The sequence below is a fragment of the Aptenodytes patagonicus genome, chromosome 2 (assembly GCF_965638725.1).
Source record: "Aptenodytes patagonicus chromosome 2, bAptPat1.pri.cur, whole genome shotgun sequence".
Lineage (NCBI taxonomy): Eukaryota > Metazoa > Chordata > Aves > Sphenisciformes > Spheniscidae > Aptenodytes > Aptenodytes patagonicus.
This window is the reverse complement of record NC_134950.1, coordinates 165,569,570-165,592,977: the sequence shown is the minus strand read 5'-3', so window position 1 is coordinate 165,592,977 and position 23,408 is coordinate 165,569,570. Positions and strand designations below refer to the sequence as shown.

General features: G+C 41.5%; 1 protein-coding gene across 1 annotated transcript; it reads right to left on the bottom strand.

Annotated features, from left to right (window-relative positions):
• EXOG (exo/endonuclease G) lies at positions 1–22,857 on the bottom strand. Its single transcript, XM_076331976.1, has 6 exons — positions 22,710–22,857; positions 21,225–21,374; positions 17,564–17,703; positions 15,756–15,832; positions 12,683–12,797; positions 1–592 (listed from the first exon to the last, which is right to left on the bottom strand). Exons 1-6 carry the CDS (start codon positions 22,855–22,857, stop codon positions 131–133), a joined length of 1,092 nt encoding a protein of 363 aa, XP_076188091.1. The 3' UTR covers positions 1–130.
• Positions 22,858–23,408: the final 551 nt, after the last annotated feature.

The following is a 23,408-nucleotide window of genomic DNA, read 5'->3' as shown; positions in this document are numbered from 1 at the left end:
TCAGCTTCCAAATGTTTCTTTATTGTTTTCACAATTCAAAAAAGGATAATTCATAGAGCCCTTGTCTTTGCGTTTGCCTTCGGCTCCCCTTTCAAAGTACAAAACCCCAAACATCTTCCCGAACAAGTACTCAGCCAGCTTTCCCCTCTCTAGCTGCTACTTGTTTTTCCTGCAGTAGTTCTTCTTCCTTCTTCTTGTGAAGCTTTAGAAGATATTCATCAGGCTCAATTCCTGCCTCCCTTAACTCCGACATAGCTTTCTCCAACCGGTGCAACGTACGGGCACTCTGCACTTTTCGAGCAGTGATGTACAATGTAAATTCCTTGAAGCCCATCAGTTTACAGGTATCCACCTCACAGATATTTTTAACATCTTTGGTTTTGTCCACCGGGGGGAAGAAAACTAAACCTGACATTTTTTCCAGATCTTCAATATTTACTTGGAACTCAGTCAGCTGGTGACTGAAGCCTATGGGATCATTTGGCACCACAAAAGCCCCCAGTACCAAGGGCTCTGTAGACGTTCTGCTCCGTCTGGCAAGGATGACCTTGTATAGGTGGGATGGCACAGCTACATCATCCTTTCCGATTACCTGTCAAAAGGAAAGTTATGTTACAGATACGGATCTTATCAGTTGGGGGGGGGGGTGGGGTGTAGAAAAAAAGATGCGAGACTAATCCTACTACCTCTAAAAAGGAGCCACAGCACTTAACTACACATCAAAATCACGTGCAATGTTATCAGACCAGAAGCTGAGGTGGAAAGCACCTGTATTGGCTCTGGCTGAGATGGAGTTAACTTTCCCCACAGCAGCCCTCATAGCACTGTGCTTTCTATGGGTAGCTAGAAAGGTGTTGCTAACACACCAGTGTTTTGGCTACTGCTGAGCAGCGCTCCCACAGCATCAAGGCTGTCTCTCCAACATTCCCCCCTCACCAGCAGGCTGGGGGTGGGCAAGATCTTGGGAGGGGACACAGCCAGGACAGCTGACCCAAACTGACCAAAGGGATATTCCATACCATATGACGTCTGCTCAGCAGTAAAAGCTAAGAGGAAGGAGGAGGAGGGGGGGCATTCGTTATTACGACGTTTGTCTTTCGGAGCAACTGCTACACGTACTGAAGCCCTACTTCCAGGGAAGTGGCGGGACGTTGCCTGCTGATGGCAAATGGAGAATAAATCTTTTGTTTTCCTTTGCTTCCATGTGCGGCCTTTGCTTTTGCTTTATTAAACTGCCTTTATCTTGACCCATGAGTTTTTTCCATCTTCTTTCCCACCCCTCTCCCCAAGAAGGGGAGTGATAGAGCGGCTGGGTGGGCGCCTGGCGTCCAGCCAAGGTCAACCCACCACAGCACCATTTCATTGCAGCTCCTTATATAGCTGGTCAGGAATGAGCTAGCTATTTGATGCCTGAATCTCTGTCTCAAACAGGAAAAGCAGGGCAAAGAACACTTCACTGCAGGGTTGTTTGGCCACGGTTGGTAGGTGACTTTCCCAGAAGGTTCTCTGCCTTTCTCTTACAACACCACTGACTTTATATTATACTGTTAAGAACAATGATGCAGACAAAAGGTCAAAAGATTAGCCAGTAATTGCCTAAATATTTGTAAAGATCTGCGACAAGGAGCTCTGGTAGAAGAACAAACTCAACTTAAATCTGCCAAGCAGATGCAACTTTAGTTATGGCTGAAACTGAACTGGAACCAAATTTGAAACACACATTTGGAATCAGGGAGTCAGCCAAGACCCCAGCTCCCTAATCCAGGTGCAGATCTGTAAGCGTAGCTGACTTGAAGGGATGGTCAAGCTCCTTTCTCATACTGCATCACATTGTTAACGCTTGGAAAGCTGTTTTCAATATCAGTAGCTCTACACTAAGTTCCTGACCCGACAGTTCCAAATCACGTGTTTTTTAATATGCATTTCAAATCAACTTTAACTTACCTTCTGTCAGTTATTTTTCGTATCTCTATTACCAATACACAGGCTGTATTTAAAAGCTACATTATCTAAGTAAGCATTTTTTTGAGGAGACCTGGATATGAAGAAGTACATTCAATGTCTCAATATCTTGGAAGAGAACTCTATCAAAAAAAATGCACCTATTTCTTCCATAAATTCACTATGATTCAACTTAAGAGCTTGTACATGTTGGGTTTCCTGCTGTGTCACTCAGACCAGGATCGAGGAATTTAACTGAAACACCAGGAGGGGAGGATCAGGACTCTGAATTAACATGAAATCTGTTAAAAGCTCACCCATACATGTCTACAGTAGAGACCCCACTCTCTGTCAGAAATAAGTCCAAGGGAATATACCTATTGATGATAAATGTAATCTCTCCAGTATTCAAAAAGTGATGCTCATGCATGCATGCGCTGTATTAGGCTTTTTTTCCTTCAATATTGCTGAACTGAACCTGCCATTCCAACAAAGTATAACAAGCTCACACATGGAAAATCTATGTTTTGCATAACCCTTCTGTATAACTACCTTTCTAAAATTTGTACTTTCATTCGAATGGCAACAGAATAAAAAAGACGCAGACGCCCTGCAGAAACTACAAAGGCATCTTGTTTTATACATAAAATCCAGGTACTATTTCCATTATTTGCAATACCTGCAAAAGCAAAGACTGCTTATTTTGATTTTTTGACAGCTTTTGTTAGATACAGTTAAAATACAATTTCAGAGAAAGCAGGTGTTTATTTCACTGCCAAAACCGATCACATTAATTGGAAGTATTTTACAAACTAATCCAATATATCAGTTCAGACATGCTTTATCCACTCATATATTCAGTATAATTCAACCACAAAAGAAACACTTCCTATGTATGCTGTATTCTGAGAGTATTCAGCACTTCTGCAAAAGAAAACACATTTTTAAAACTAAACTCTGCCTGTGGCTACTGAACCAAGGTTCACGTGAGTCAGTCAACTAATTTCAGTTATGAATTCTTTCAGTGCTTGAAGTGTGCCTTCTACCTCTGTTGCCAGTTTTTTAAGTGACCAGTCTTAAAGTCTTACTGGTTAGACCAAAACCAGAGAAAGTACCTTTAGGAGAAAGGGAAACCTCTGATAAAGAAAGTTTTTTCATGTTTTGTACAATAATGTAGTAGTAACATTACTACTGTCTCTGGTAAACATATGCTCTTACGATTTCTTTGTTACGGAATATTTTCCTCCCCTTCCCTATACTAGGCTATTCAACGGCTTTCCTGCAGTTTAAACTTTTTTTGTTGTGGGTTTTTGGGGTTTTTTTTACAAAAATGATCTTGTTTATGCCACCAACCTTCTCCTAAATAAAGCTCTGCCTAGACATCTAACAGTCATTGAAACTGGTAAGCAATAAATAAATGCCTTATGCCAAATCTATTTTCCCTTTCGATGACGACAGATGTCTTGATAGGGAAATTAGAGCTCCTGAGCGTCAAAGCACTTTGCATTTAGCATTCAGTGTGGGTAAAACCAGAGTTACAGCTCCTCAGGATCAACTGCATAAATAATCAAAACTGACTGATGCACAGGTAATTTTAAAATACACTAAAAACTACGCATCAACACACCGTTATACCTGGTGGGTTAAAACTGAATTACAAAATGAATGGTGTTGGGAGTTTAACCTAACTGAGATAGGTGGCACTTAAACTGGGGGGTACATGCAGTGTATCGGTGGCGAGAGGGAGGAAGCCAAGAAGCATGAAAAGCCCTGAGGGGGAGAGGAGAGGGTTCACAATTCCGTATTCACGCAAGCGCAGGCAGTGACTGACACTGTTGAAGGCAGAAGGCTGGAGTCCCTTTTCCCCCCTGGAGCAGGGAGCTTGCAGAGCCTGCACTGCAATCCCACCTCCTGCACACTCCTAGGGCCGGGCGGAAGAGAAGGAAGAGGCTGTGCACAGCTGCACTGCACCCTGGAGCTGCTGTAGCCTCCTGAGAGAAGGCAGTAGCGAGACTAAACCCTGCTCCCCAGATTCTCCCTGGGCCAACAATCTCCTGACCTGCAGCATTCCTGTGCGCTGTGGCCTGCACTGCCTTTTCCAGGACTCTTCACAGACTTTTTTCCACATGTATACGTACTAGGTCCTCCTTAGCTCGGCTCCCTCCCCTTCTCAACACCTCCCACACACATACACATACCAGCATCCTCTGTCTGTTGTATAAAAGACTAGAGGAAGGGTGAACACGCAGATGGAGCTGCTACAAGTATCTCCAATTAGGGGGTATATGGCATATGTAAAACAAACAGGTGAATGCGTGCTGAGTGAGCTAGCAGAGGGAACAGGGGACTGAGTCTGAGCACCGAGTGGGTGGATAGAAAGGCTGGGGAATGAATAGAGCTGCACATACAATAGTTAGGTATGAAATGGAAATGCTGAATGCCTGGAGTGGGTGTTAAGGAAAACGGACCCTGTGTTTATGTAATATTATGCAAATATATATATTCTATGCAAAATAATGCACATTTATGCATAGTATATGCCCCTATGAAGGGGGGAAGGAAAGATGGAAAAAGAGGACTAGTTCAAAATTAAGGAAGGGTTGGCCTTTTGAGAAATGTTGTTCTAAATACAACTCGGCTCTATACAGGCAACGGCCATACATGTAATTTATGTACCACTTCAGTTCCATGTAAGCTCTCTTTTGAGGATTTAAATAAAATTTAAGTAGTGCTCAGGCTTTATACTAGTCCTCTGAATAGCAGTAAACTACTTCTGTAATTACTTCACTGAGTTCTAATATTGTTAAAGTGATTAAAACAAACTTCAGCCTGCCGAACAGCCAGAGTCCACAAGTGTCCTTTCCTTACACAAAATGTGGCATAGAAGTTCCATCCCCAGCTCATCCTGCTAGAGGAGAATACCATCAAAGGAGGGTGCCTGATCTCTCTGACAGAGTAAATATGCATGACAAAGAATATGTATGTTTTTTTCTGCAGTTTAACACTTATGTGAACCATGCACAGGACGTATCACTAATAATTTATGCAGCCAGTGTGACCCAATGATTTCTGTTAAAAAAGAAAATGCAGTTCTGGAGCACGCCGTAATATTTGCATCATTATGCTCTGTAATATACCACAATTTGCTTTTTTATGGGAGTAGATACAGAAGCTGCAGATGAGTGTTTCCACAGAGTTGCCCCCCCCACACAGCTCAACAGCCAGGGAAAGAAGTAAGGCGTGATTCTGCAGAACTGAAGTTTGCAACAGAGCAATAGGTAGGAAAAACAAACTCAACAATTCATTTCCTATTGCCACCTAGAGGATTTTCCTACCTAACTACAGCTACCCTGATCTGCACCATCCCATTTATCTCAATGCATGCCTAACAGAGGCAGAGAGCATACGCTCCTACTGTAACAGAACAGAAAATGGGTTAAGATTATCCGTGCACAGATGTTGACTTTGGTTTGTGCTAGGCTATCCACAGGCAGCAGATGACCTTTCACCAATCAATGCCTGAAACAGCTATCTGTCCCAGATGGAAAAGAGCAACAGTTTTTAATAGTATCTGTGATTCAAAAAAAAAAAATCTCATGCGCTAATACAAGCAAGAAAATACAGCAATGGTCTGCTGAAAATCACTGCTGTCCCACATGCTTTCACACCATGTTGATAACAAGACCACAAGGTAAATTTTTGTGTCATCCTTTGAAAATTTCCATTTTGCTATTCCTATAAAATTTTGCTTAATTTTTCAAATTTTCAACAGCCTCATAACAGAAAAAAAAAAGCACTCAAGCTAAAAGCCTTCTTTTTATAGCATTAAAAATATTCCTTTCCCATCATCATTTGGGAAACCAATGTGAAATTTCAGATACTATTTCTCTGTGCTGTCTGTATCAGTTCAACATAAAAACGTTCATTGCCCTAACTTTTTGGAGCTGCTTATTCCTTTCACTTTTGCTTTGCTCTCGTTTTCTTTGGTGATCTGATGCTGGCTGAAGCCCTATGACTGAACCGGTGTTGACTAATAATGCAACATTATGATAATGTCATTTTCAGCATAGTGTTTACTGGTTTTTATTATTATTGACATTGTTATTGACATTCCACAAGTGTGTACAAATTTGTTATACTCCTCCATGCCCAATTAAACCTGGACAGCTGTCATGAGGACGGGCCATTAAAATGTGTGCAATTCCTGACATTTAGAGATGTTTACATATTGCTAAAACAACAAACGTGTTGGTAAGCAGTTATACAAACTTGAAGAGCTCACAGGGACAGATAAAGATAAGGGCAGAAGCAACACGATTTCTTAAAACAGAGAGAGCTCAGGGAGCTTTGATAAATTCGGTCTCATAGCTAAGTCACTGGATGGGGATTTGTCTTAAGCTTGGCTTTCCTCACGATTTTGGCCAAATCATTAAACTGTTCTTGGTAGTAGTTTTTAAAATTGGAGGAAGAACAAATTTGACAGTATCTGTGGAGTGCTTAAGTATCACAATAAATAATGAAGTCATTTGCTAATGGCATCTAGGGTAAGTTTAAGCATATGGCATTAACTAATGTCACCTTCATGGTGGTAGTCAGATAAATACGGGGGCAAAGCAGTCCCTAAAAATGACAGTTTGCAGTTTATGAGAAAGAAAATTCCATTCTTACATAAACAGGAGAAAAGGAATATATAAGGTATAATGGCAGAACACTTGAGATTATATTAGAAAAAAACAGTGTTGCTCTTACTAGAAATTTTAAAACATACACAAATATTATCATATTTGTATTTTATACTGGACTTGTTGCAGCTTCCCAGAGTGGTATGAAAATTATTTTCTTCTGAAAGGGTAGGAATAATTTTTAAAAGAAAGGACTCATGAATCTAAAAGCAGTATTTTGCCATCTAGTGACTAGAAAATGAAAATCAACCATGAAGAGAATTAGCAGAAGGGACTAGCCCTTCATCAGCGAGAGCCAGCTCTGGATTGGCAATTATCTGAGACTCTCTTAGAACCTGGTAAACAGAAATCACATTCAATCATGCCTTAACTGCCAGCACACACTGAAGAGTCCTTGCATCAGAGGGTACCATCATCAAATACATTAAAATGATAGCTCCAGAAATTCCCTCTACACTCCAGTAACCGTTTTTCACCTCTCTCTGTATAACAACCAGAGTTTAGAACTAAGCCATACTGCAAACCAGAACTGACTGAAAACAAGCATACACACAATTCTCTATGTAACGGTACTTCCACCTACACCTGGCACTAACAAAATTAAGACTTCTGTCACATTTCTTGATGGACAGAATTCAAGAACATCATTCCTGTCACCCAAAATAAGACTGTAGCTTTCTCTGAATAGGCATTTGTTCTGTTTTAGCTGTAACCTGAGGCACGATACTGACCAGGCCCCATCAGATGTTTTACTGTAGATAATATCATTCCTTCTGATATGACCCCAGGTTTGACAATCCAGAGCTTTATTATAATTTGATACTAAATTCTGCATAGAAACAGACTTTCTGGCAGTATAAAAAATTCCCTTTGCTATCAGTATAATTTTATTTACTTATCATTGTGACAGCATTAACTGCCTTCACTCCAGTTCCTTTCCGATTTGTGTTAGGCAGCATTGATTCTGTTGATAGTGTTTTCTCCCCAGTATTTGAGAGAACTCTTGTCAGATGGCATTGAGAAGAACCGAGGGGTGTGAAGGCAGACCTAGCAATACAGAAAATAGAAAATATGACGGATAAAAATCATAGTAACAATCTGCAACAACACGGCACAGCCAAGCACTCCAAAATGCAAATGTATGTACTTCAGGAAAATTTAATTTGTTATGGCTGGTCTGATTGCTATTGCCAAATCATTTGGCAATCCTAGAAAAGAAAGAAAGAAAAAAGAAAAAAAAGAAGAGTGGTAAAAAAAAAAAAAAAGCTGTGCCTAAATACCTAGTTATGGCATGAAAAGACAGACACCCCAACCCCTCCTTTTTTTTTTTTAATAAAGAGGGTGTGTATATGCATTATGATACTGTATTTACATGATGACAGACTACTACTTCCACAGACTCCATTTAGGTTACTTAACACTGAATCCACTACAGTCCCTATCACCGCTCTTCCTATAACAAAAGAACCTTTGGGATGGGTACAGTGCTAAATAAAAGCAACCCCATAAATCTATCCTGCACCTTTGGTGTCTCTTCTCCTCCAATCTTAAACGAGTGCCTATTATTTTCATTTGTACATCATGTCTAAATTTAGGGCTGACAGAACTCTAGTTGTTTACACCAGCTGATCTAAGATCTAGCCCTTTGAACATAAGTTTTATGGGACATGTATAATGGACCTAGATCCATTAGTTGCCTGTGTAGCCTTGAGACCGTGTGGAGCAGCCAACAAATAGTAACAGTCCCCAGGTTTATTTCCTCCTCTAACAAGGATTCCTTCCCCTATAGTATCTTGGCTAGGATAAAACCTCTACTACTTCTGAAAGTTGACTGGGGAAAACCATAAAGCACCATCTTATATTTGAGAGGTGCAATTTGTTTCCCAAGGACTTATTTGCCACAGAACTAGATGACGAGTAAGTATACCTTCTGGTACAGTTATTGTGCGTGCCTGGCCCAGCCTTGTCATTCAGTTTTGAAAATTAAAACGGCAGACATGATTCCAGGATGAACCCAGTGTACCACTAAAAAGTACAGAAAAATAACTTCTTCAAAAAACCAAAATGTTACCTAAACTGTACTTTCGTTCGCCAACCATAGCCAATTCTTCTTAAATTAGCATTTACTATGATGCCATTGGGAATAAGAAGGGTGGAGCATTGAGCATGACGCAGTAGAATTATTGCAAAATTTGTATTTCAAACTCCAAATCTGCTGACAGAGGAAAATCACTAAAGTGACAGTCACTGGAGAACAGTAATGTATAAAACAAGACAATGTCATTTTGATTTGATCTGGACAAAGATGAAAAACCTGCATCTGCCTCTCCAATGACACAGAACAGATGTTTCCTGTTGGCATTCTATTTTACATATATTCTCAAAATATGTTTTTCAGATACCAAGCACAGTCATCAATCTACTCTTTGCAATAAAATCCCCTGCTGGAGACAGATGAGATGACAGAACATATCTGAGGATACAACAAGTTCAGCCAATAGACAGAACAATGCTGGCATCTAAGGAGTTCAAGGTTAATTCCCTTTCTGGAATTAAACAGCAAATGGTACCAGAGTCCAAGCAGGAACTGGGAACAATGCCATGACCGATGCTCTGTTTTTCCTCTATAGTGATCTAAAAATAACCTTTTTGGATGTCTGATGAGAAAAACACCAGCCTGTAAAGCCATGGATACATATTTCACCACTCCTTCAGCCAAAAACAAGGAAAATAAGATTGAAGAGAGGATCTGAAACAAATCAATGCAGACATATTCACTGTAGTACTTCTGTGTTTTCTTTTTTCCAGTTCTAGTCTCAGAGGAGAAGAAAAACATTAGAAAGGAGCTCAGCCTTAAACAGTCACATTGCCAGATTATAGGTTGAGTTTCAGCACTATTGTGTATACTACAGCACTTCTCCTTAAACAGCACATACAAAGAAAAAGGACACCTTTTCACATCAGCTTCATAAGCCCAAGCAATGAGGACTAAGAGCCTTTCATTTCTAAGTCACTTGTTTGAACCTAGCAAAGTTCACTCCGAAAGACAGCTAAGAGGTACCTTCCCTTCTCGTTCAGCTGCCAACTCTTAGTGTTCTCGGTTTAGGGGCAGAATCCCAGACTGCCAAAATCAATGGCAACGACTGCAATTACATCCAAGGTATCAGTTTGAAAAGAACTTCTCTCCAGTGCTTTGACAGGTTGTGTTCCCTCTTCTAAGTGTACGTGTTGATGTAAGAAGAAAAAAACCAAAACAACATACTACTCCACCTTGAAGTCTCTCTCCGCAGAGGACAACTTCAATAGCAAGCACAAGAACTTATGTCATAAACAGATTTCAAAATAACAAAACAATTCTCAGCCTGTATTTATTTACACTTAGGAGTGTACCCAAAGAGGACCCAAATCAAGTAATTTAATATTTAAAACAAAACAAAAAACACAAAATCAACATTTTACTTTTTCCACCTGTAGACAGCATTATCTGTACTTTACGGCTTAAATACAAATCAATTTACATAATGAATCTCACCCTAGGAAGCTAAGTAAAGGATTTATGAATGTGGCCAAATGGTGAAATGAAAACATGAATACCATCATTCCACCGTTTTCAGTCTCACACTGAACTTCATTTCATAGTTTATATTAAGACCAAAACTGATAAACCATTCATAAAAGACCAGAGTTGTCATCAAACCCAAAGATGATGAAGACATCTTGGCAACAGACAAGAACAGAACGATATGATAATCAAAGCAGCGTGGACATTTTGTGCCACTACTATTCCATCGCTGCATCCTGGTATCAAGTTACTTTGAATAAAAGCAGTAAGATGCAGTGCCTGCTCTTATTTTTACCTGTGGAAGACTAAAATTTACATTTCAAAACCAAAATGGGAGAGCCAGAATAATTTTTCAGAAAAATGTAATCTTTCTCTTCTAAGTAAACACTTTCTCTAGAGAAAAACTAGACAAAGATGACCAAGATTAAAGTGAAGCAGTTGATAGATGATTCAACTGCTTCCTGGAAAATCATTTTCAGTTATAAAATGTTCAAGTCAGCTCAGGATTTTTAATTCTTTGCAATATAAGACGAATATATATATTTTAGGGATGAAAAATAAATGCAATATCCTGACAGCTACAAGGAGGCAAATTCCAGCAAGCTATGTGCAAGCCTGGAGAACTCTTACGGTACCATTCTGCATGACAGTAAGCCGAATGCTCAGCTCGACACTGTTGAAAGGGAACATTTCCCTCCTGGTCCCAGCTGTGTGCTTTTGGACATATCTCATGCTGTCACCAGTAAGCGTTGGACTCCTCTGTGCGCTGCTCTGTCTTTCTACAGCAGTAGAAAACAAGCCCAGTAAGCAAATGAAGAGTCCAGTACGGATGGTTTTCTATTGCATTGGGTAATTAAGCATCTTGTGGAAGGATCTGACAGTCATCAGCACTGGCAGACAAGGGAAAGGACTGGAAAGTATAATGGGCAATAGCGAAGTCAGCACTCTCTCTTTGGGTGGCAAGGAACCATTGCCAGTCTAAAGCTAGCTTTGCCACTAACTTATCATGTGGCATCGGTCATATCCCTTAACCACAGCTTACTTATCCACTTGAAAATGAGCACAGTTGTCACCTTCCTCACAAAGATGTGGTGAGAGCTGAAGTTTGGAACTGCCGCTGAACATGAAAAAGATAAATTATTATTACTGCATTTTCATATGCATAACATATGACTGTCTGGAAAAAAAATAACAACAAACCCAAAACCAAAGCTGTGATTTTGTCACAGTCAAGGTTATAGACATGTGCGGGTGGTGACGCAAGGGACAGTTTTTAAAGAAGTAAAAAGGTAAAAGCAAACAGGAAAAATTACATTCTATTATGACTGAGTTCCAAGTTCAATCAAATGGAAATCAGTTGTGTATTTATAATGGAGAAATAGTGCCTAAATCTTACCGCTAAACAAGCCAGCGTTGAAAGCTGAACATCTCTCCCTTTCGTGTCTCTCATATCCCTCTGAAACAGGGGCTTGTTTACAGCAAGCTCATTCACTGCTCCTCAGAGAACTAGCTGGACAGCTGAATCACTCACGAGCTGAAGCTGCAGTTGATCCAAGTACTTATTTTCAAGGAAAAGTGTTTTTTCAAGAGGTGCAAAATACAGCATTTATTATTTGCATTACGTTAGCTATCATCTAGAAACTGAAACCAGCAATAATATCTCATTACAGTGAGGGCAGAAGGTAATACTCCCTCCCTTGAATACCTTACCATGCTCAGATCCTACAGATGTCTAAACATGTGCTTACAAAGAGTAAGCCAGGATAAGCAGTAAGAAATTCACCTCTCAACTTGATAGCCATTCCTATCTTTCTGTCTATCAGTGACGGTGTCTAGAGACTGCGCATGATCAATCCTAAATCTTCAGAGTATTTTAAGCAGGTAATAAAAATGGGGGATCAAAAGAAGAAGGGGGGATACCAGTACCATGGACCAGTGATTACACTGCATTCACCTAAAACCTACTGAACTTGAATGAAGCCTGTCAATTGACTTTGGTATACTCAGAATCCCAGTTGCAAGACCTCATCTAGCTGATGCATATGGGATATCAGCAAACTGCTTTTGAAATTAATGGAGAAGCAGCATTCCAATACCCTACATAGTTTTGAGAAACCCACAGTACCTTTGTATTGCACTGTTTCTAAAATATATCAATAAATAACTGAATAGATGCCTTCACATCAGCAAAACCCACTAACTCTCTGCTTAGATACTGCCAAGTATTACAGAAGTCAGAAAACAGTTTTACTGCAGACTGTGAACAGACATTTAGTAGACCTCTCTTTGTAAATAAAACAAATTATTTTAAAATTACACTTTTTGACATGTAGGCAAAATATAACATCTCCACTGAACTTGTCCCAACTAGTATTGGACATTTCGTACATTTTGCATGTACTAGGCTGTTTAACTTTGTTTTATCAAGCTACAATATCAATTTTAAATAAATAAATAATTACTACTGCACTGTTAACCCAGCAACATATATACATACCTGATAAGTAACTCTCTTCTTTCCATCATCATTTGTTTGAGGCAAGGTCAGAGGTCCAGAAACTACCCAAACATCCTCAAATCTCTCGGTCAATTCCCGACAATACATTTCCATTCTGCAACATATTTGTCAGATAGGGTAGAGTTAGCTGGGAAAACTTAACGTAAGAGTCTTTGAAACATACTGTGAAGGGCAAGGTGAACTACTGACAGTTTGGGAGCATTTTTCCAAACTCATGTGACTGACTTACAAGCCAAAGAAGGTAAAACGCAGGCCCAACTCATACTTCCCACTTGTCCAAGGTTCACTTCTTTACAGAGAGGGATGTGTTATCGCACACATTTGAAAATGGTTTTTGTAGCCTTACCACCTGTCCTGAAAATCCGAGTTCTCTACTTACTCCCACACCTGACACTAGAAAAGATACTGTTGATGGTCACTTGGGATTAGTAAAACTTGTTTTAAACAGCAGGTTGTGGCATTCTTACTTTAAAAGGTTTTACCACGTTACTGGATTTGTATGTTCCTCCCCAAGGAATCAATGTCCTGCAACAGACGACTCTTTCCGTAGCTCAGAGTACTTAGGAAAGTTTCTACGTGCCATTCCCACAAAGTCTACTTACTGGTTTTTTATATAAAACCGTTTAAAAATAAAGTAGCAACTCCAGAAATACCAACATTGTTTTTGCTTTTTAAACTAATTGATTCAGTTTACAGCATAAAATAAGAAGGTTTCTGGATCATGCCTATTTTACATAAAACAAAATATTGTAGCCCCAGTGCTGATCTAACACCCCAAGTGTTACAGAAATCACATACAGTGAGCACCCATTGGTCCTCTACTAAAGACAGAGTTGCACTTCACTCAAATGGACAAACAGACCAGAACATGAGACAGATGAGCCCAGCTAATCTGGCTGCCTCTGAAAGGGGGAGGTTTCACGCCCTTCTCTTTCTCATCCCTGTTCCTCATACCTCTCCCTTGGGCCACCTTTAACACTCTTCATCTGTCAATAATCCTGAACAAAACCAGTCTTTTTTTTGTGCTGGGTTAGTGAGTTAAATCAGCTCACACAAATCAGAATTAGCAGGAATGAGACCTTTCTTCTTTGGTAATAGTGAACTGCCATGTGATACACCAAAGCATTGACCACAAGCTAATTTTTTTCCTGCTGTCGTCAGCTTTGCTTCCAAGCAGCTCAGCTCCTCAGGCTGTCTCATGGCATGACAATACAAACACCACCTGGCACAAGGAGAGAATGGGAATAAATGCAGCTAAGGAGCAAACTGCTTTTGGTGGTGGCAGGGACAGAGATCAAATTATAGTGACCACGAAATTGCACTCAGTTAAACATCCGGAAAGAAAGCAGCATGCATGTTGGTGGGAAGAGAATGAGGAATAAATAGTAAGGTGCAGTTAGACCACACCACTGAACCAATCTAATAGCTTACTATCTAACAGCTTGCTGAAAGACGCAGTCCTGCTCTCCCCTTTCCTACTGCTCCCCTTGTCTGCCCCAGCTGAACAGTCCTACTCCATCTTCCATGTTGGCTCTGGCACTCATCTCACCAGTTGATCCAATTTTCTAATCTGGCAGAAACATAACCAAGCAAAACAAAATGCGAATCAGTTAGCAAATGGAATTGACTTGCCACAGTCAGGCTAGTACCAGAGCTGGAACTGGGAAAGCAGCAAAAACACATGGCTGGAGGGTGAATACCACTTTAAAAAGCAAAAGATTGTTAAACTGACCAAGCTGTATTGTCTACCTGCACCTCAGAAGACAATTCAAGAAGCAAGCAACTAAAAAAAGAGAAAGGAAGAGAGTACTGAAGCCAGGAAGGGATACGACACATGTGAAACATGGTAACCTTAAACCTATTGATCATTAAACAAGTGACTGATGAAACAAGTGGCACAAATAGCTTGTTCATGTATTTAAACTGTGGGGATAGGGTGCTGAGGTTAGGAGAAAGTGCTAATAGCTGCTTAAATTGTGGGGCTGATAGTGCCAGGGGAAATTTTCAAACACTCCCCATGATTTCCTGATTAGGCAGAGATCCTGCTCAAGGGAAATAAAGAGGGTTTCCCACGTTGAACTGGTACAAATGCTTAGCTTTGGTATAAGGAAATTTTATGCTCAAATACTTGAGGTATTAAAACAATAAAAAAAAATCTCTTAAAATGTTATAGCATTTTATTTGTCTATAAACCAGTATAACCTTATTGAATGCCTCATATGATTTTATATGCATTCTTGTAAAACTGGAAAGCAGTGTGTAGTTGAATGATGATGCATTTTTAATAGAATTTTAGTACAATACTGTACATAATTTTGCTAACCTTCCCTTGAGCGAACCTGGTGAAATTCATCATTTTCCCCTCCTGTTTCTGAGTCTTAACATTCTGTAAGTCCTATGCAAGAAGTGCTGGATGAAATGTTTTTCTCTGCTCAAAAGAAGGAAAGAATAAAAATCCTATGTGAAGAAAGTTTAAATTTATCAACCACTCACTTCACCTCAAAGCCGATCCAGCCAGCGTTCGCAAGTGACAGAGAACCTGCCTGACTGCTACTTGGAAGCCAGCACTTGAAGAAACACCTAAGACCTGAAGTAGTCATGACTCAGTGGGGAGCACTCAGTTCTCCAATTCAAAGAGAACCAATGTCCACATACAGAGATGTGAATACTCTCACATGGGAAGCACTTTTTTGAAGAAGAGATGTTAAAGCAAGATCTAAACCCTTTCCTTGCTTCTACTGAATTTTCCATTAGGACAGAGATATTAAGCCTTGTTCCTTTACCCACATCAGCCAGAAGAAGTAATTTTAGCTAGTCTAAATAAACGTCCTCTACAGTTTGACCGAATAAAGAACTAAAGTAGTCGTTATACTGTTCTTGCACTGTGAGGACTGAGGTGCTTTTCATTTCAGAAAGTTGCTATGATCTCTACAGATAGCCTATAAAGTGCTCTAGAATGCTCTGATGTGAAGAAGTTTTATAAATACAGCTTTTCTGATTTATGCCACTGTCAGGTATTTTTCACTTCGTTTACTTAGAAGTAATTTCTCACCTGTTCCAAAATCCAGCATTATTTTCATAATTCTGAGGCACAATGTTAGACAGATAAAACGTTTCGTCCATAGCTCTCTGCATAGAGAAAGAAAATAATATAATTTCACTGCAATATTTACAAGCTGAAAACACATTTTGGAAGTTTTTGGATCAGAATCCATTTCTAGTTTAGTCTTAACATTATCAACATAAAAGGTCAGACAAAACCTAAGAACATCTACAAAATTATTTTGGATTAAGAGTCGCATAACTGGGGTGCAAACCTTGCAAAATGTATCTACTTTTTTTTTTTTGACAGAAACATAGCACAGCACAAGAATGTCCAATTCTAGCGGCGCAGGAATTACTGCGTTACCCAGTGTCAGTTTTGTAATGTCTTTGGAAGCAACTAGCTACTCTTCTTTTTGAATGGGAAGGATGCTTTCACCTATGCTTTTCATTTATTTGACTGCCTAATGGCTAGCTTTTTCTTTCCTTTACAAAAAAAGATTTTATTAAAAATATTCATCACTATTTTACAAATACATAACATGCAGGTGATTAAATTATTTGTGAGACCATAATGGTCAAACATCTACATATCTGCTTAATTTTATCTTTAAAAAGTGTCATAAACCTCTCTGAACTGAAACCCACATATGTCCAGATGCGAAGGACCTGGTGCTAAAAATTTCCAAGATCTTAACCCAGAATCTTCTATAAGTCCTGCACTTGTCAGTATTTTTCACATACTACTTCTTCAAAGCGAAGGGGCTGACAGAACTCCTTAGGATAATGAGCAAACACTACCTGCACTAATTAAACTGTGAAATTAAATTCTTACAGTCCTGTATTTGAAAGACTGTATCATCTCACTGCATTTCAAGCCAGGTCCAGGATCTCTCTGCACAGGTAGCTCACCAGCAAAAAACCCCCAGATATCACAAATAAATAACCACAAAGACACTTCCAGTCGAAATAAAATGACTGGTTCTTTCATCCACCACATGCCACTGCGCTGTCACTCTGCCCCACTGCATACTATTCTGCCTGGCAGAAATACAAATTCAAACTGCTTCTTAATTGACAAATTGCTGCATTAGGCACATTTCACAAGAGGATCCAATAAATCCAAGGCTGCTTTGTTAGTCAGCCAAGGCATTAGGGCATGCTTTTCTTACGGCTCAAATAAATGGCAGGTGAAGACATTTTATAGACTGAAAGAACTATGGCAAAAGAAGGTTCTAATTTACCTCATACACATTGCCAGAAAGGAAAAAGCCTTTTAAATCATCTAGGCAAACCCCTTGCCAATACAGAACAGTACTTAGCAGCATCTTTGCTTTGCCCAATCTAGCCTTAAACATCTCAGCACCTGTTGGCCAGAATGAAGTCATCGTTCCCTGTCTCCCTTTAACTGAGCTTCGGAAGACACTTTCGAGGTTTGTTTGGTGAAGGTTATCATCATTTTACAGGTAGACAATGTGACATACAAGAGGTTGAGAAGACTTGCTTAACACTATACTGTGCAAGATATACTCACGTCATCTCTGCCAAACAAGCTAATTTAGGTGTGATTTAATGAAGAGAGGTATGTCACCAGAGGATGCACCCGATTTAGATGCCTGAAGCAGACTGTGAGAGCATCCTACAGTGCTCAGTCAGGAACAGACCTTGTAACTCCAAGTCCTGGTCTGTGCATCAATAATAAGATCATGTTCCATCTCAAAACAAACTGCAAAAGGAACATTACACATTACTTTTAAGGGTCTTTTGACCCGTTCTGACTAATAAACACAAATTAAAAAGAAAGAAAAAAAATCCTACTGTTGAAAATTTGTTATCTCCCGCTGGTGCCATGTGTCCTCGTGACCATCCGCTCCCAAGGTAGTCTTCATTGACAGCACTAAACATTAGGGGGATGTTAGGATCTGGTCTGAATTTACAGTGCCTTCGGTCTGCATTGCCTGAGGAATAACACACTAAATTGTTAGGTTATCATTAAACCACCATAACAAGACAAAAAGAACTGGTTCTGCCATATCTCGCCAAATGACCCATGCTTCAGGATTCAACACATTAATCTCAATTGGGTATTTTTCTCCTCAACCATAAAAAAGAATAATTCTGCTTAAATATCTGTGTTCCAGTTCTAAATTCTTCTCCACTACACACTAGAAATTCTAACACGCTTGCTGTTTTATAGAGAAAAAACAAAACCAAAATACTTTTGCCTTATCATAAATGCAGATTAATATTAAAGGCAAGATTACTAGTTATAAACCAGTCTAGATTCACTTTTTAGGACAGTGAAGATATACAGATCTTCACCAGCTGCAATTCCATTTTTATGTTTGAGCCACTCCAAGTATTTCTTCTTTTTCCAAGTCTAGCCTGGAAGTAGAATGAGTGTATCTTGATAAAGTTACACTCGCTAAAATAATAAACCCATTCCAGAGAAAGTCTTAAGTCATTTGTTCTTCATGGGCACAGAAATAAGTGTAGAGCTTTCCTGTTCCTTTCCAAGATTCCCCTTCTGCCTTTCCAGACATTTGGGAATTGTGCACAAAAATGACTAGGCATAAAGCCTTCTGGTAGACAAAACCATTTTAGGGGGAGGGTTGTGGGGGGAGCTAACTTAACTGTTGCAGAGATGGCAGCCCATTCTAAGCTGCTGTCTTTGCTGGGGAGCCTGTGCCTTCTTCCCAGGTTTACTGGCCATACACCTATATTTGTGTCCTTGCACTGGGTCGAGTCCCAGACAACTCCTTGGAAAAGAAATTACTCTGAGTGAGCTGCAACTTTGAGACCACTTCATCCCAAACACTGACTGCTTCCTTGGAAAAGCGATGGCCAGAAGAGACTTGTATGAATTATTCTGGCACTGACAACCTCCAGTAAGACACCATCTTTCTTAGGGAATGGCCTGGGACCCAAGAACATCCATAGTTAAGGAAGGTGCTCCAGAGAAGCAGCAGAGGCACGCACAAGGGCTGACTCAGCTGTGCCTGTGCAACGGCTCCATCCAGGCAGCGGCACAGCGTGCAGCTGGAAAATAACCGGCTTAGCGCACCATCACTGTTGGCCACAATTTTTTTTTCCCAAATGCCAATATAATTCAAAGTATCTACAGCATACTGATTTTTTTCTTTATAAAATTCAGGGTGTCATCTTAGGCATAATTTCACAGATGCAATATACAGGACCATTACATAGTCTCTTTTCATTTAAGCATGAAGCAGGGCCTGTACACACCAGAGAGAATTTTCCTCAAACTTGGCGCTTTATAAAGCACTTCCTGTTGCAATACAACGCAAGGGGCAATTTTCAATAGTGATCACTGTTAAAATTGTTCTTTCTTCTACAGCTGACTGTGCATAGACACACAAACTGCATGCACTCTGGCTTTTTTGTCATGTCAATATTATCACTGAGCACGTATGCACCCTGCGCTTCCTTGTGCTCCGTACTGAGAACAAAGTGTGGTACACACTCTCCACTTGGCAGCTCTCTGAAGAACCCAAGAATATGCAAGGACCACAAGGAAGAAGGGACGGGGGACGGAAAATGAGCACGCATATGGATAATGCATCTCTTGGAAACCAGTGCCTGTAAGCAATTTCCTCTTCTTTGCTGACCATCTGTGCATGGGTCCATGGAGATGACGTCAAAACAGAGAGGTAGTCAGAGCATCTTACGCAATGCAGGTAGAAGGAAGGAGCTTCATTTTTATTTTCTTTTTTGGTAAAGCATGTGACATGATACTTTAACACAGGATTGATGCTTAGGAAGCAACACTGACAAGTTTATCAGTGTGCAAAACAACAGGATTCTTATTTTTTAAAAATCATATTTAATCTCAGTATTTAAGACAAAGGGTAATTTATCAATTAAACTTGAAAAATGGAAAATATATCCTAATTTATTCTCTGTTCACTGCTTTGATAAAAACGAGTAATTTCTTCTGTAATCAGATTTGTACATCTCATTTACATGTAAAGCTAATTTCTTTCCACCATGTTTTTTAAACACTCAAGTTCTTACTTATCAATATTTTTTTTTTACATCACGTGGTTTCAAAACTCCAGTACGTGAAAGGTTTTTGTGACCTTCCCTGAACAACACAGTTCCACCTCAAATCTCAATTAGAGTAGCTATCAGACATAAACCAGAGCTGAATGCCTCAAGATGCTTAATTTCAACTTGCAGGTTAGTTGTATCTGATCATTCGGAAAACATTTTAACAATTCAGCTGTTAAGGCCCACTTGAAAGCAAGCCCGGAATTACTGCTTTCTTCTCAGAAAGAAGAGGAATCAACGATGCTACTTAGAGGTTGGTTATAAATATTTTCAGGATCACGCTTTTAATTTTGAAAGGTAATTTGAAGACAGCGATTAAGATATATTTAGAGGCCTACTGCATTCATAAAACACTTTACAGTTACCTCCATTACTAATAATTTGCCTTATAAAAGCTGAACTAATGCTATAAACTTAATTTACAATGACTATATACCACTTATATTTCATTCACCACTGACAGCAAAAAATCACTGAGCCTCTCTCTTGCATAAAGAACAGGGGAGAGAGTATTAGATAACGCACATCAGAAAATACAACAGAACTGCATCAAAGGAAATAATGGCTGCAGTGAGTAGGTATGCCCTATGTAGCTTTGAACAATTACAACTGTTGATGCCCTTTGCTCCATTTTTATCTCAGAAATGGACATCCATCTTTTCTCCCCATTCTGAGCAAATCTCTTTAAGATCTGTAGATGGAACAGTCTTGGCCACTAAAGGTGCTGACTCCACAAGCATTCACACATATGGAGCCGCACCTAAACTGACATAAATTGGCCCACAGAACTAACTACACAAGCTAAGGAAGCAAGAGCAATTTTTAGGCGCTTGAGCAATAACACTGAACTTTGCAGGTCTGAATCAGGTTAAGAAAAGTTTAATTTTCAGTTTTTCATCTTCTCTCCATTCATGTTTAAAAGAGGTAAGTTAAGCTTCCCTCCTGCAACAGGACTTACAGTGTTTACACTGACACAGCTACACTGATCTGGTGTTTACAGACTGTTTCATAAATTCATAACAGAAATTTCTCATGAAAGGTAGCTCTAGTTCTTCTTCATTCCTCCCTTTCATATTCAGCCCTTGGGCCAAGTGTGTCTTGCAGGCCTCAGGATGTTGTACATTCAGTACCAGACTAGTCCCAACAAGAGAAAAAATACTGAAGAGGCCTGCCAACCTGCAGTGACAGATCTCTTTCAAATCACTGGCAACATCAGCCTTAATACTGTCATGGAACTGACATCCACCCAGAGGCCTGCTGCCTCCAGTGGGATTGTCAATGGGTGGAAAAATCCATACCTAGAGATCACTACAGGATTTTTCTCCCTGCCTGCTCCTGCGTCCACCTTCTGTGAACTGCAAAGCCCATTCTGGGTGCCATAAATGTAAGAAAGTAAGTACCTACATACCCAGTGTCTTCTGTTTTGAAATATGTTCAATCACCCATCTAGGCACCCGTTTTGCCTGGTCATAAGACAGTGCATGATTTGTGTAATATCTGGTCTCTGTTCCAGCTTCAGGGAATCCGTATTTTTCCAGCAGAGACTCTTCTACTGGTTCTAAGGAGAAAAATAAACAGAAAGCCATCCAAAGATGAAATGTGATCAGAAACAAGACAGTAAGAAAAGCATCTCAGCGGATGTAAACATACTGTATAGGGAGCTACTTGAGGTTAGGGCCACAACTGAGACTTAAAAAAAATCTTAAGAAAGCTATCCAGTGAAACTTCCTTCTACCAAAAAAGCTGCGCTTTTCATCGTGTCCTCACATGAGGATCTCAGCTCTAGGACCAACTCATCCACTCTAATGCCTACACACATCTGCCTAGCAATCGCTCTGGGCTGGCCTTCAGAAGAAAACCTATCAGGTATTTAGGGACAAATCAGGCAACAAGGAGTTACGGACACAGGAGATCAACACACACGTTTCGCCCTTCAGAGCTGGAAATCGCACTCCTCCTCACAAACTGAGATGTACGAGTTGAGCACAAGTGCGAGTCTTGCCCTCACTGGGAACACTTACACTCTGCTGAATGAATGAAAGCTTCACTTCGAGATTATTTTTTTTTTTGCAAGGAACATTTTTCTCTCATGGAGGAATATTTACATCCGTCTTACTGACTTCCTCGTCCTCCAGCCATCTGTTCGACAGCAACTCACGTTTTTAGAGACGCTCCTCCTGTGCTTCCCAACACTTCGATGCTTTTAAAGCCTTCAGGCTGCAGAGAAAACCGTTCACTCCCACCAGGCCCCCTCCCCACGCCTCGCACCCCCGCCAGCCCGCACGGCCAGCGGGCCGGGGCCTTCCCAAGCGAACAGCCACCACGCGTGCTGGCCTCATCTCCCCAGGGAAGCACAGGGGAAGCAATAGCTGAAATTTAGTTACGGCCTGATCTGAGCTGTGTGTTTAAAAGTAAACATATATACATACATATATGTATATATTATGCGGACTTTACCAGGTCACACAGGGCAACTGCTCTCCGCTCCCCACTGCAACACGGGACATTTGGAACCATCGTGGCAGCCGCATGAAACCAGTTTCCTCGCGTGTCACCAACATTTCGGTCTGAGCAGGTGCAGCAAGGGAAGCTGCGTTTTTAATGCAAGTTACAGCCCAGCATCCCCAAATAACCTCCTCGTCCCTCAGCCCGGCGCAGGTACTCGGGGAACTCCCCGCCCTCCCGGCCCGCTTTGGGCACCCCACTATGGAGGCAGCGGAGAGAAGGCCGCTCTGAGGGAAGGGAGCGGGTCTAGGGCCTGGGGGTGGCGGTCTGGGGGGACCGGGACCGCGCTGAGGCGCCGCCGTTCCCGCCTCGTTAAGGCGCCGCCGCTCCCGCCCCGCGGAGCCACGGGGCCGCCGCGCCCGGCCTCCCCGCTGCCCGCGGCTCTTACCCTCCGGCAGGGCTCGCCCAGGCACCAGCTCCGGCTGGCTCTGGCTGCGGAGGAGCCGCCACGCAGCCCAGCACGACGCGGCGGCGCCCGCCGCGGCCCCGCAGACGAAGCCGCCCAGAAAGCGGCGGTGGCGAGGGAAGGCCGCCATGGCGGCGAGCGGGCGGGCGGGCGGGCGGGGGGCAAGCGCGGCGCCGCGCTGCGCCACGGCGCCCCCTGCCGGCCCGCCCGCGGCGGCGCGGGCGCCTGGCTGCCATGGCGGCGTGGCCTCAGCGCGGCGGTGTCGCCGCGGGGAAACGACGCGCGGGGAACGAGCGAAGCGGGATGTGCCCGAGCGCTGTGGCAAAGGGAGAGCGAAGGCGTGGGGCTCGGCCCCACGGGGACTACAGGAGCCGCCCGCAGAGGGGTGGCTAAAGTAGTCCCCAGACCGTGAGGCCGGGGGCGATGGCCCTGGGCCCCAGCCCCAGAGGAAGGTGCGGGGTTGGGTTTTGTCACCATTTAGTGATTTGACATCAGGCTTTTTGTCAGGAAAACCGCCAGCCCCATTATTACTGTTTTTCCCTCACAGGTGCCTGTTAATCTTCATACTGGCCTCCTGGGGGTCCTCTGCAAGCATTTCCAACCCAGCACCAAGTGAGAGGCATTTTTGCTGAAAAAAAGGACCGGTTTAGCAATGGAATACACCAAAACATGAGGGCTGTG

Bases quoted from the DNA above. Each gene is read 5' to 3' on its own strand.
- EXOG (XM_076331976.1), bottom strand. From the start codon at position 22,857: ATGGCGGCCTTCCCTCGCCACCGCCGCTTTCTGGGCGGCTTCGTCTGC. The intron at 21,375-22,709 runs GTAAGAGCCGCG...TTTTCTCCTTAG, and splicing joins TGGGCGAGCCCTGCCGGAGG to AACCAGTAGAAGAGTCTCTG. The intron at 12,798-15,755 runs GTGAGAAATTAC...AATATGTTGCAG, and splicing joins AATGCTGGATTTTGGAACAG to AATGGAAATGTATTGTCGGG.